Source organism: Dipodomys merriami, unplaced genomic scaffold, assembly GCF_024711535.1.
Source record: "Dipodomys merriami isolate MVZ:Mamm:240054 unplaced genomic scaffold, mDipMer1.0.p SCAF_2, whole genome shotgun sequence".
Taxonomy (NCBI): Eukaryota; Metazoa; Chordata; class Mammalia; order Rodentia; family Heteromyidae; genus Dipodomys; species Dipodomys merriami.
In genome coordinates, this window is record NW_027203381.1 from 37,658,063 (window position 1) to 37,672,132 (window position 14,070).

The 14,070-nt window shown below is 42.8% G+C and overlaps 1 protein-coding gene across 3 annotated transcripts in view; it reads left to right on the forward strand.

The window, feature by feature from the left end:
• Positions 1-14,070, forward strand: part of Znf521 (zinc finger protein 521) — a 289,500-nt gene that overhangs the window by 112,949 nt on the left and 162,481 nt on the right. For all 3 annotated transcript variants that reach the window (XM_070029414.1, XM_070029415.1, XM_070029416.1), the window contains one exon: positions 5,064-8,416. In XM_070029414.1, the coding sequence (XP_069885515.1) occupies positions 5,064-8,416 (3,353 nt within the window). The remainder of the gene's footprint in view (positions 1-5,063; positions 8,417-14,070) is intronic.

A 14,070-nucleotide genomic window follows, 5' to 3' on the forward strand; every position in this document is an offset into this window, starting at 1 on the left:
GATTATATCCTATGTATGATAATTTAATACTTGGAATATAGTCAGCATGGATTTATGGTCCATTAATTTTTAGATATCATCAACTATTTATATTTTATTTTCTTGCTGGCTTTATTTACTACTGTGACTGCTTAAGGTACTGTAGCTTTCCATTGGGCCAATCTTTACAACTGATATTCCAGGGGTTCCATTAAAGGAAAGAAAAATCTTAAAATGAGTTTATGCTGCATACATTGAAGCTGACAATGGGAACAGAAATGCAAGCTGCACGTATAAATCTTTTTGTTTATATATGCAGCTTTTCTTGCAGCAATGATAAGATGTCCTAGAAACATTACTAATCTTTGTAACACCCCAGAGGGTAAGTAGTGAGAATTATTATCTTCATATTGCAGGTGAAATACCTAGGTAGGGGCAGATTAAATGACTTGGCCAGGCCACTCTCGCAGTCAGTTATGAAGCTCGAAATAAAACTCCAGACTCTTGACTTTTTGTTCTCATTCTGAGTCATGGTGCTCCTGCAAACAAAACCATCAGGCCTGTCACTATTTGTGCCTCTTTTCCTCACTTGAAAAGGAACTGCTGATGTAAATCCTGTCCCTGTTAGGGAAACCATGCTGTGTGGCACTTGCACACACACGATACCGAGTCCCTGATGAGCAGTTAGGAGAGTACTCTACCAGTACAACGAACGAGCTCAGGTAGCAGGAAGGTGTCTGGCAGCCAGCTACTCACTGACCTGGCTTTGTGAAGAACTAGATGCTTAAGAAGTTACCATAAACTCTCATCGTTCTTTAACATGGAAAGTGATTCAGTCTCCTCTGTTAATTTCTTCTTAGTGATTTCTAAGCTGTCCATATTGCTGGTGTCAACACAGAAAGGCTTGGCCCCAGTCCTCAGAAAGGTAGACTCTGCCCTGACTGGGGCCTGCATAGCAAGTGGTGCCTGAGCATCCCTCCTCATCCTCTTGGCCCATTTCCTTTCCCTCCTTCTTTGATCCAATTAGTTTTATTTTGGGCACTCTAGTTAAGAGTTGAAAGTCAGAGATTGGCTAGCACCATTCTCTTCTACAAGGGCAGGCTATACAAGGAGACCGTTAGGCCCTCTTTGGATGACTAGATGACTCATCCAGTTCATCAGCAGTAACTGGAATAACATCACACCTAGACGTGCTCGCTTCTCCCTGGGCTGGGGTCTGAGGGTCTGCTGGCTCAAGTTACAAAGGTACTTTGTGTTCTGATGCTTTTTTTTTCCTGCAGAATAACTCCGAGTATGACTTCATTTTTCTGTTAGTGAGCACTTTCCCCCATAAATATGACCGAACAGGTGTTGCTCTGCTGCTAACGGAGTTTCCAGCTGTCCTCCTCGGAAACAGACCCAGCAAAAATCTGTTGTTCCATCCTTTTAGGCAAACTAGAGAGCCACGGAGCCTGAGATGGAGGTCTTCCTTGCAGGATATGGGTGTTTTGATGCCAGAAGATGGTCGGGAAAGCCTGGCTGGCTAACAAAGACAGGCCTTCAGTGGCTGGGTGTAGTTCCAGTTCTGCATCCCCTTTGGCAGCCGCACAGAGGCCGCCACAGTGTGGCCAGCCAGCAAAATTAGGAAATAAGGACCTCTTTTATTTACTCAGGCTGCTGAATCATGGGCATTCCTGTCTGCTTGGAGAAAAGTCAGGCGGCTCGACTTTCCACGGAAAGTCTCAGGAGTGTTTGAGACTTTCATCTCCGAGTGTTCACACACTTGTTTTAATGTGCTTTATGGAAATGGTGAAACTCAGCAAGTACGGTTGCTGTAGAAAAACATCTGCACTAACTGTGCACACACATTTGCATCTTTAAATAGACTTTTTAGGACACAAAGCTGGTTTCCAGCAAAGTTTTTTTTTTCTTTTTTTTTTTTCTCCTTTCATCTGTAAGAGCTCTAGCTCTCTGCACGCCAGCGTGTGAAGTGACAGATTCCAAAAATTAACATTTAACATGGATACATTAAGTACTTCCCATTGAAATGAAGAAAAGTTGCCCTAACACAGAAAGACAGTCACCCTATGTAGCTCTTAGTGAGGTGGAAGGGGAAAAAGTTCAACTTGATTCAGAAACCAGAGTTGGACTCCTCCACTGTTTCTTTTATGTGTAAAAAGGAGACTGAAATCTTTGCTTCCTATTTAAGCATTGTGACTGCTAGAATATTTAAGTTAATGTAGACCGGTAACTGTTAGGGAGTTAGAAAGGTCTCTGAGATTGTTGGCAAAGACTGTCTCTTGCAAGTCTTGGGAGGGTCTGATAGCCTAAAATCATGGACCAAGCCTACTGGGAGTTTTGCCTATGAGTCCTTATGTTTTCTTGGAAGAACAGGTCCATTTGTAGAACTGGCAAACAACAGTTCAGGGAAGCTTTCCTTGTTTTTCTCAAAACAGCAGTCAGTGCTCAAAGCTTTACTTCTCTGCTCAATCCACTCTATCACCTTCCTTAAGCCTTAGGCATTCCACAGGCAATTTCTGTGTGCTTCCGTTGCTGAGACTAGCAATGGGGACAAGAGGCAGGGAAGAAAAGGATTCTTACTCTCTAGAATCCCAGTTAAAAACTTGATCCTAACCTGCAGTTCACTTGACACGCCATGCTATTGAAACTCACAGGCATACAGTTAGTCATAGGCCATAGAGAAGTACATGGTTTCAATATGGTATCAGGCATTACACACTTTTTATATGGCACATTGCTCTACAATTCTTTATATTTGATGAGGAGGAAGAGGAGGAGGAGGAGGAGGAGGAGGAGGAGGAGGAGGAGGAGGAGGAGGAGGCAGAGGAGGAGGAGGAGGAGGAGGAGGAGGAGGAGGAGGAGGAGGAGGCGGCGGCGGCAGCTATCATGCCCAGAAACAGCATATAATTTAATTCACTTGCTAAATTTTCAGGCTCACTAATTATTTCATTCCAGTCTAGATGCATGACAAATTCTGATTCACTGTTTTCTCCAAATGTATAAAAGCCATGATGTGTTTAAAAGTATTTTTTAAATGAAATAGTAGACTTCTAGCGTAAAGGATACATGTGAAATATACTAGGTTTATATCTAGAATGTTGAGCAAGTATCATAAATAGTTTTTTCTTTTCAAAAGATTTGATTTGTTTTATGGGTACCATGTTTAGTTGTCTTACTGCATTTTTAAAAGGAAAACTGGATCTTATTTATTTATGTTTAGTCTTTTAGTACTGCTCTTCTGTATGAGGTAGTGATGAGTTGCCTTTCCTTGCAAATGTTCTTGATGCATTCACTTTAAATAGCAATCAGAAATCGCACCTGCAAGCATGGAAGCCTTTCTGAAGCTGGAAGCTGGTTGGGTTATGGAGTCACATAAAGGAAGATGCAAAAGCATGTGGTTTCCAACTTGGATGTGGGAGCTTTGTTGTAGTGGGCAGGGATCCAGCAATGGTGTTTGGTTGTTTTCTCAGGGTGAGAGGGTTGCCATCTGGCATTGATAGTGAGATGGTCTTGTCATCAGTTTCTAGATGCAGGAAAGGAATGATCCTCATCTGTTTCCTGTGGATAAGGAAGAGGCTGACAATCTAGTAAAATCTTGTTACCTTAAAGAAAGCAGACGTGGAATTCATTTCATAGCTCTGGCCAGTCTCTGCTTTTATGTTCATCATGTTGCTGCCAGCATACTTCAGTGTTGAAGAATTTAAAAACTTCCTTGAACCTCTTCTCACTGATGACTATTAGTCCATTCTAATAATACTCTAATGGAACCCATTATTCCCACAGAAACACCGGGGTCTTTACTTTTTTGAATTTTTAGAAAACCCTGTTTTCTTGGATGGTGAGTGCCTTGTGTTTGTGTCTGTGTGTGTGCTTTTAAAATTCTTTCTGATTTTGAGTGACTGGTCATTTTGAAAAGCCAAAAAGGAGGTTTTACAACCCATTTTGAGATGGTCTTAGTGCCTATTTGGATAGTAAGAAGCAACAGAAATAAGAAAACATAGATTAAAAAAAAAAACCAAACAGCCCACCGAATATAATTACGAGGTAGAATTCCTTTATGGGTAGCCTTCTAAGTTTATATCTGGCTCCCAGTCTTGTTTGTCTTTTCTTTGTTACTCATAAATCTTTCAGCATTTACCATAATCATTTATCACTTTTCCTGTTTCCAGTTTTTCACAAGTTGCTTTGTCTCTGCTCACCTCAAAGTGCAGGTTCTGTTTAGCTAAGGAAGTTCAGGCTGCTGAGGCTTTTTACAAAAGGAAGAAATGGTGGGCCACCTCTTGAACTTTCCAAACAAAATACACTGTGGAAACCTGGCCCTTGTGAAACTCTCATTTTTCCTTGATCCTGGCTGATCCCAGCTACATGTAATATCTAGCAGTACCTCCTAACATTTAATAATCCATTTTCTGGCCTATGGTACTCGAATCTTTCAGTTATTGCAGAAATCCTGGTTGTCTTTCATTACACAAGACATAATTATTATTGTGTTTTCTGTCTTCTTTCATGTGCTTACTTTTTAATATTTTTTTGCTGAAAGCAATAAGGTCTATATCAATAAGAACTCCATAAAAGATTTTGGTCTTCAGAATTGCCTTTTTATAGAAAAACAAGCAAAATGCAGAGGGAATTTTTTTTATTAAATATTAGACATCTGGGTTGACTGCATTAATTTTAAATCATTCCTATAATATTTCCTCTTTTCATTTGGTTCTTCAGATGTTCACATAATATGCAAATCATTTTAGAATGAATACAAAAGAAACATTAAATATATTAAAATCTGCATTTTAATAAAATTGTCAGTGTGTAATATATACCTTTGTACTAAGGAAGAATGATAAAAAATGTAATAAAAGGGTAATTTGGACATGGAACTCTTTCATATCTTTTTATAGTTTTATAGCCCTGTAAAGAGTAAAACAAAAACTGGGGGCTCTGATTTGAAGATGTCCCACACCAATGTTCTTTCTGATCGCCTTTGCTGCAAGGTTCAGAGTGGCTCAACGCTGGGTGCCTGTTGAAATGGTCCAAAGGACTTGCTCCTGAACTCTCAACGAAATGTCCCTTTGTTCTTGTTGCAGATGGAGTGGACGTTGAAGATGATCCTACCTGCTCCTGGCCTGCCTCCTCACCCTCCAGCAAGGACCAGACTTCCCCAAGCCATGGAGAAGGTTGCGATTTTGGAGAGGAAGAAGGGGGCCCCGGGTTACCCTACCCTTGTCAGTTCTGTGACAAATCATTTAGTCGCCTCAGCTACCTAAAGCACCATGAGCAGAGTCACAGCGACAAACTGCCTTTCAAATGCACCTACTGCAGTCGGCTGTTCAAACACAAGCGGAGCCGAGACCGCCACATAAAGCTGCACACCGGCGACAAGAAGTACCACTGCAGCGAGTGCGATGCCGCGTTCTCCCGGAGTGACCACTTGAAGATCCACTTAAAGACTCACACGTCCAACAAGCCATATAAATGTGCCATTTGCCGCCGCGGGTTCCTGTCTTCTAGTTCCTTACACGGACACATGCAGGTTCACGAGAGGAACAAGGACGGCTCCCAGTCCGGCTCCAGGATGGAGGACTGGAAGATGAAGGACACTCAGAAGTGCAGTCAGTGCGAGGAAGGCTTCGACTTTCCGGAAGACCTCCAGAAGCACATTGCCGAGTGCCACCCCGAGTGCTCCCCGAATGAGGACCGTGCTGCCCTCCAGTGCGTCTACTGCCATGAGCTCTTCGTGGAGGAGACCTCCCTCCTCAACCACATGGAGCAGGTGCACAGTGGGGAGAAGAAGAACTCCTGCAGCATCTGCTCCGAGAGTTTCCACACGGTGGAGGAACTGTACAGCCACATGGACAGTCACCAGCAACCAGAATCCTGCAATCACAGCAACAGCCCTTCCCTGGTCACGGTGGGCTACACCTCTGTGTCCAGCACGACCCCAGATTCCAACCTCTCAGTGGACAGCTCAACCATGGTGGAGGCCGCCCCCCCAATCCCTAAGAGTCGAGGGCGGAAGAGGGCCGCGCAACAGGCCGCCGACATGACTGGCCCCTCGAGTAAACAAGCAAAAGTGACCTACAGCTGTATTTACTGCAACAAGCAGTTATTCTCGAGTCTTGCAGTTCTGCAGATTCACTTGAAAACTATGCATTTAGATAAGCCAGAACAGGCCCATATTTGTCAGTATTGCTTGGAGGTCTTGCCTTCGCTCTATAACCTAAATGAACATGTTAAGCAAGTGCACGAAGCTCAGGACCCAGGCCTGATTGTTTCTGCCATGCCCGCCATAGTTTACCAGTGCAACTTCTGTTCTGAAGTTGTTAATGACCTCAACACCCTCCAGGAGCACATCCGCTGTTCCCACGGGTTCGCCAACCCTGCCGCCAAGGACAGCAATGCATTCTTTTGTCCCCATTGCTATATGGGCTTCCTCACTGACTCTTCCCTGGAAGAGCACATAAGACAAGTCCACTGTGACCTCAGTGGCTCCCGCTTTGGGTCTCCTGTGCTTGGAACTCCAAAAGAACCGGTAGTTGAAGTCTATTCCTGCTCCTATTGTACGAATTCACCGATATTCAACAGTGTTCTGAAACTGAACAAACATATCAAAGAGAATCACAAAAACATTCCCTTGGCCCTGAATTATATCCACAATGGGAAGAAATCCCGGGCCTTGAGCCCCCTGTCTCCTGTGGCTATTGAGCAGACATCACTTAAGATGATGCAGGCTGTAGGAGGCGCACCGACACGGCCAGCTGGGGAGTACATTTGTAATCAGTGTGGTGCTAAGTATGCGTCCCTTGATAGCTTTCAGACTCACCTCAAAACTCATCTGGACACCGTGCTGCCCAAACTGACCTGTCCTCAGTGCAACAAGGAATTCCCCAACCAGGAATCCTTGCTGAAGCACGTGACCATTCATTTTATGATCACCTCCACCTATTACATCTGTGAGAGCTGCGACAAACAGTTCACGTCGGTGGATGACCTTCAGAAACACCTGCTGGACATGCACACCTTTGTCTTCTTCCGCTGCACCCTGTGCCAGGAAGTTTTCGACTCCAAGGTCTCCATTCAACTGCACTTAGCTGTGAAGCACAGTAATGAGAAGAAAGTGTATCGGTGCACGTCGTGCAACTGGGACTTCCGCAATGAGACCGACTTGCAACTGCACGTGAAGCACAACCACCTGGAGAACCAAGGGAAGGTGCACAAGTGCATCTTCTGCGGTGAGTCCTTCGGCACCGAGGTGGAGCTCCAGTGCCACATCACCACGCACAGTAAGAAGTACAACTGCAAGTTCTGCAGCAAGGCCTTCCATGCCATCATTTTGCTGGAGAAACACTTGCGGGAGAAGCATTGTGTGTTTGAAACCAAGACTCCCAACTGTGGAACCAACGGAGCTTCGGAGCAAGTGCAGAAGGAGGAAGTGGAGCTGCAGACCTTGCTGACCAACAGCCAGGAGTCCCACAACAGTCATGATGGCAGCGAAGAAGATGTGGACAGCTCTGAGCCCATGTACGGGTGTGACATCTGTGGGGCGGCCTACACCATGGAAACCCTGTTGCAGAATCACCAGCTGAGGGACCACAACATCAGACCCGGAGAAAGCGCCATCGTGAAGAAGAAAGCTGAGCTCATTAAAGGGAATTACAAGTGCAACGTGTGCTCCCGAACCTTCTTCTCTGAAAATGGCCTCCGTGAACACATGCAGACACACCTAGGCCCTGTGAAACACTACATGTGTCCGATTTGCGGAGAGCGGTTCCCCTCCCTTTTAACTCTCACTGAACACAAAGTCACACACAGTAAGAGCCTTGACACCGGGAACTGCCGGATCTGCAAGATGCCCCTCCAGAGTGAAGAGGAGTTTTTGGAGCATTGCCAAATGCACCCTGACTTGAGGAATTCCCTCACGGGCTTCCGTTGTGTGGTGTGCATGCAGACTGTGACTTCTACCTTGGAACTCAAAATCCATGGGACATTCCACATGCAAAAGACAGGGAATGGGTCCGCTGTCCAGACCACTGGGCGTGGCCAGCATGTCCAGAAACTGTACAAGTGTGCATCTTGCCTCAAAGAATTCCGTTCCAAGCAGGATCTGGTGAAACTTGACATCAATGGCCTGCCCTATGGTCTGTGTGCTGGCTGTGTGAATCTCAGTAAGAGCAGTAGCCCAGGCATCAGTCTCCCGCCTAGCACGAACAGACCAGGCTTGGGCCAGAATGAGAATCTGAGTGCCATGGAGGGCAAAAGCAAGGCAGGGGGACTGAAGACACGCTGCTCCAGCTGCAATGTGAAGTTTGAGTCTGAAAGCGAACTCCAGAACCACATCCAGACCGTGCACCGAGAGCTCGTGCCAGACAGCAACAGTACACAGTTGAAAACGCCACAAGTGTCCCCCATGCCCAGAATCAGTCCCTCCCAGTCGGATGAGGTAACTTGCCTTTCTAATGTTTGCTATTTATCCTCCTCCAGAAAGTGTCCCCACTTCACACTCACGCTTGCCACAGACTTATTGATTGTCACGTGCCAAGAGATGCTTAGCTTGAGATGCAGTGTTTTTGTTGTTTTTTTCCCCCCTCTCCCCACAGCCATTAGCAGGCAATTACTTGCTTCATGATAAGCAGCATTTTGGCTTGAATGGTGCAAAATAGGACTAATTCCAGTCTCCCTAGGATATTGTCTTCTCTATGACTGAAGAGACCGGCACTCATGCCAGCACCACTGAGATCTGGAATCTCAGTGTAGCTTCACCGTGAGTTGAAATCCCCAGCTATGACTTGTGTGCGTGGTGGAGAGATAATGACACAAAAGTAGGATTGTATGAGCCAATGTGCTGGCTTGGAGTTAATTAAAAAGAATATCCACATATTGGTGGGTAATAAATTGGGTAGGGATGGCTTTTTAATACCACACTGTCAACACTCACTGTTTTTCTTTGTCTTCTGGTTAGTGAGGAAAATAATTTGTCACAACAGTATTTTTTAAAAAGCCCCAACACTTATTAAATACTACACAGCTATTATCCTTTTAAAGACACTATCCTTGAGTTTTCACTCTCTGGGTTGAAAATTACTATTTCTTTCTCTCTTTTTTTGTCCTCCTCAATTACAGAGTACTGGAGTTTCATGTTTTCTTTGCCATGATGAGTACGAGACACTAGTTCATTAACAAGGAAACCGTTTTGTAAGTCGTCCTTGCTTGGAGCTGAGCAGAGAATGGCTCCTTTAACATAATTTCCTTCTGCCTTATCACCTGGTTTGTAATAGCTCTTTCCACTTCCCTCCTCGTCCCTATCTAGAGATCCATCCAAATGAAAACCCCAGGGAGATCCTTGTCCCTTCAGTCTGGGGTTACTGCATTTTCTTATCTTGTCTGTGCACTCACACCCTCTTGGAGGGCTCCCTGCATCCTCCCACAGATAACCATCAAGCTGCTGGTAAGGAGAGCAGAGGGGGTACTGCAGAGCCCATCCTCACCAATGAGACATCTGTGTGTGACAGGCAGGCACCTCAACTTTGAAGCTGTTCTTCCTTCTTTGCCCACATAAATCTGTACTTTCCTCTCATTTAAATAAATGAAATCCTTTCAAACTGGGGAAGACAGCGGGAGGAGAAGAGTTTTGATAATGGATTGTGTGTTGCATCAAATAGAGTAGTTTCGTATGAAACAAACAGTGGTTTTAATCACGAGACAGAATTTTCCCCACACTTTTTATTTCAAACGTGGGTTAGCCTATAGAAAGTTAAGGGAATAACACAATAAACAGCATAAGTGTTTGTCCAGCCACTGTGCAGACTTATCAGGTAGGAATATTTATCAGATAGCAATTATCACATAGGAATATCTTCCTTCCCTCCCCCATCTCTAAAAAAAGATATTTCTTGTTTATCCATAATATTATTAACTAAGAGGATTAAATACATTAGCCAAGGAAATTAGATAAATTTGTAATGTCCTTTATAAGATGTTCATGTCTCCTATTGCCCCTCAAAATGTCTTGGGTTCAGATGTTGAAGAATAAAGATTCTTAAGACATTTATGCAGGAAATTACTCCTCTTTGTGAATATTTATGGTCAATTTAAGGAGTACATACAGGTGATTTTAAATGTCTCCATATGTGTGTGTGAGAGAGAAACAGAAGGAGAAAGGAAGGAAGCAGGAGAGAGTATTGTGTTTTGCATTTAAAACTAAGCAGACCTGGACTCTTCTTTGTTAATATATCACTTATTAAAGGATATTTACTCATTCTTAGTTGTTGATGGTTTGTGTTTTCTGATACTTATAAATTGCAATATACTATAATACCAATTGAGATGAAGAACGGTGTATGAATAGTGTTTATATGTTAATTTGGTCAGAACTCTTTCCTTCTCTTTTCTTTGCCTGGCGCTTGCTAGGCAAAATGTCTACCACCTCAGCCAGTCTTTTTGCTTTTAGTTTGCCTTCCAGATTGAGCCTTAATTTATTGCCTGTGTCTGCCTCAGACCACAATTCTCTTTGTACCTTTGCCTCCTAAGTAACTGGGACCACAGGTATCTTATCTTTGAGTCTGGCTCTCGTTAGTTCTGACTAGAAGAATTTATCCTTTAAAAAGTGATTAGGTCTTTGGTTACCCCTAAATTCTTAAGATAATTAGAAATATTTATATCCTGTACTAATATAATAGTATTTAAAATAGTTTTAAAGTAGTTCTTTTAGTCTTAACATGACAGTTTTATAATTCTTAGCAAGGGTCAAAATGCCTTTTTATTCAGGATATCTCTGTATGAAATCTAGTTTTGAATAATAGCACTAATGGCCTGTGTTGACAAGATATTGTCAACAGTTATACAGAGTGTTCCATAAAGAAACCTACAGAAATAATACATTAGCAAGAAACAATATAAAATAAGTGTTACTTGATTTACATTCTTGATTAATGTTAAAGAACTCACTATGAGTTGTGTGTGAATTTTTTTTGCCAGATTAGAAAGAGTTTATATGAATTCAGCCAAAGCCAAAAATACTATTTGGTAATACATCTTTATTATTAAAAAAAATGTGACTCAGAGGCCCTAGGAAGGAACCACAAGACTTAGGATCAGTGGTATTTGTAATTCCTCTTCTTGTTAATAATTTAAGCTTTTTGAAGACAAAAGAAGACTACAGGAGACACAATAAAACAAGGGGTACTGATCGTGTCAAGAGATTAGATTTTTCTAGATTATGCGTTATGATCACATAAGGATGTTCACATTCATCTGTGAAAGACTAAAAAGTATTATTTGATAATAGAGTACCAAATTAAGAGACTTAAATTTAAATATAAATGTAGAGACGAATAAGTACTATATAAAACCATAGAATCCCAAAAATGGATGAAAGACAAGACGTGTGACACTCACAGAGGCTAATTGTAGGCAGCTGTCATGTCGTGAAGATATTTAGAATTGAAGACAGAAGATCTGCATTTGAACACCATTTCTTCTGCTTCATGCTGCCTTCTGAATTTGTAAAGAAAAAAAAAAAAGGTTTCCTTTATGCCCAAATCATATGGCTATTAATCTAACCCTGCTGTGGAGAACTTCATTTTGAATAAACTGTTGGAGAAGTTTCATTCTTCTTTACTCCACACAAGTTGAGTAAGGTGTAAATGTACACATAACCTGCAGTGTGCATAATTGGTGGAGTAAATTTGAGACGGGTAGAACACTGCCCATCTTAGGTTTTTCTGCACATGAGGCGCCTTGCAGGGTTCCTGACATTTATGATGTGGTGAATGAATGTTTGCTCTTCTGGACTCATGGACACTGACCTGACCGTCTGGTCAAATGCAGCCCCATCTGGACCTCAAACTGTTGCCTCGTGATTTTGAAGTTTGGTGATAGATGTTAAGAGCACATACCCTTCTGCCTCCAGTCTGTTCTCCCAGGCTATTACACGGGTTGCTCTGAGGGTTTATTTCAGCTCATACCTTCTTGACCAGTCCATTGAAATGGCTCTCATAAGACTTGTCAGCTTCTTGTCATGAGAGGGACATACAGAAGGGACACCATAGGCCATTGGACTCTGCCACCTTACTATACAGATAGGAGACCAGATAAATTGAGACTGTCCAAGATGACACAGCTAACACTATTAGTACTGAGTTCTTATCACTTGTGGCTCTGTTTCCTTTTTATCAAGCCTCTGTCTTCTTTCCTGGCTCCCTTCATTACCTCTGTGAGTGTTTCCTAGCCTTCCTGTGCCTACTTGTGTATGTCATTCTCTCTCTGCATACTCCCTACATGTGGCCTCCAACCATTGCTTTACTGTTACTTCACCTTTTGCCTATAACTCTCCAAAGTATTGCTTCCAAGAGGACAGGAGGGATCATTTGAGACTAACATAGTGTTCTGCTGCTTGATTGTGGTAGAACATTTGCCAGTACTCACCAGAGGTAGAGTTAGTGGACTATTTTTGTGAAAATTATACCTGAGGGCAGCCCATTTAAAACAACAGTTTCTCTGGCTCAGAGCTTTTCATTGAGCCTCAGATTCATATATCTCACAGTCTGCTGGACCATCCGCGAACTTACAAGTCAGTGGGTCAAAAATTGACCTCATCATCTTTCTAACCTGGTACTTTTCTTATGTTTTCTGTTTTCCTTTGTGGCTCCATGTCCTCTAAGGCTCTTTCTTTCCCTCTACAACAACCCTCTCTACTTGTGGCCATCAAGCCGTCCCTACTTAGTTCATCGGTATTTCTTGAATCAGCCCCTGTTACCCCCTTGACCATATTTGTAGTTCATCCTCCAATCATCCTTTTTGAAATACTGCCACTGCCACTCATAGTCAGGAGCCCCTAACTTTGGTCTCTGTATAATTGTGAGAACAATCTTTCTAGAATATAAAACTATATGACATTGAGGTACTTTGCACCTCAGTCTTCATAGGAAAATATAATAATAATTTTTATAATAATACAATAACTTTTTTACTGTCATCTACAATGATCTTTCAGGTTTAAGTCCCTACACACATTTTCTCTACCTTTTTTGGTCTCAGGTTTTCACAATCCCACACACTTCAACCTATGTAAAAAATAGTCTCTGTATCTTGTTAAGTCCTGCCTGTCCTTCCCACCAATGTACTCTATCATACCGGCTTTCCTTCACATGCCATGAGGCTGATCAGATTTCATGTTTGGATGCCAACTATTCTAGAAGGCCTTCTGTGATCTGACTTCCAGCACAAGTAGCCACCTACTCTTCAAATGCTCTTGCATATGGTATGTAGGAAATATTACAGTAAAATTGATGTTTTGGTTTATAATAAACTATTCACATGCTCTTCTCCTCTTTTAAATTCCTTGGAACAAAATTATCCAATCTTAGCCTAATGCAACGCCAGATCTGTATAGGGCAACACCTTACTACATCAGTGGCACAAGGCTTGCATGTACCTGAGACCCTTCCAGAGCTTTCCTCATGTATGTCAATACACTCAGACCCTAAAGCTTTTCCATGTAGGAAGCTCCTGACCAAGGACTGGAGCTTAGAAGATATGTATTACTTAGAGCATCACAACTCACACTTTATTCCAATTGACTCAGTGTTTTGTTCTTTTTAAAATCATCTTTGAAGCTCTGTACTGGATATTGTGAACACAGGGCTGTGGGCTGTTGAATGTACCTTCTCCCATCTTAATTCCCCATGGAGCTGTTATTGCTCTTGTTAAGGGTATCAGGGGGCAGAGGGAGGAGTTGGGGAGGTGGGGAGGGAAGGGATGGTAGGGGAAAAACAAAGGAGGGGGTAACTGCTTGATAGGAAATGTACTCATTACCTTATTCATGTAACTGTAACCCCTTTGTATGGTATCTTTACAATAAAAAATATGTATTAAAAATGGTACCAGGTTGGGCACTGCTGGTGGCTCATGCCTATAATCCTAGCTGCTCAGGAGGCTGAGATCTGAGGATTGCAGTTCAAAGCCAGCCCTGGCAGGAAAGTCCATGAGACTCTTATCTCCAATAAACCACTAGAAAACCGGAAGTGGTGCTGTGGCTCAAGCAGTAGAGTGCTTGTCTTGAGCTGCATAATGCAGGGACAGTGCCCAAGCCCCACG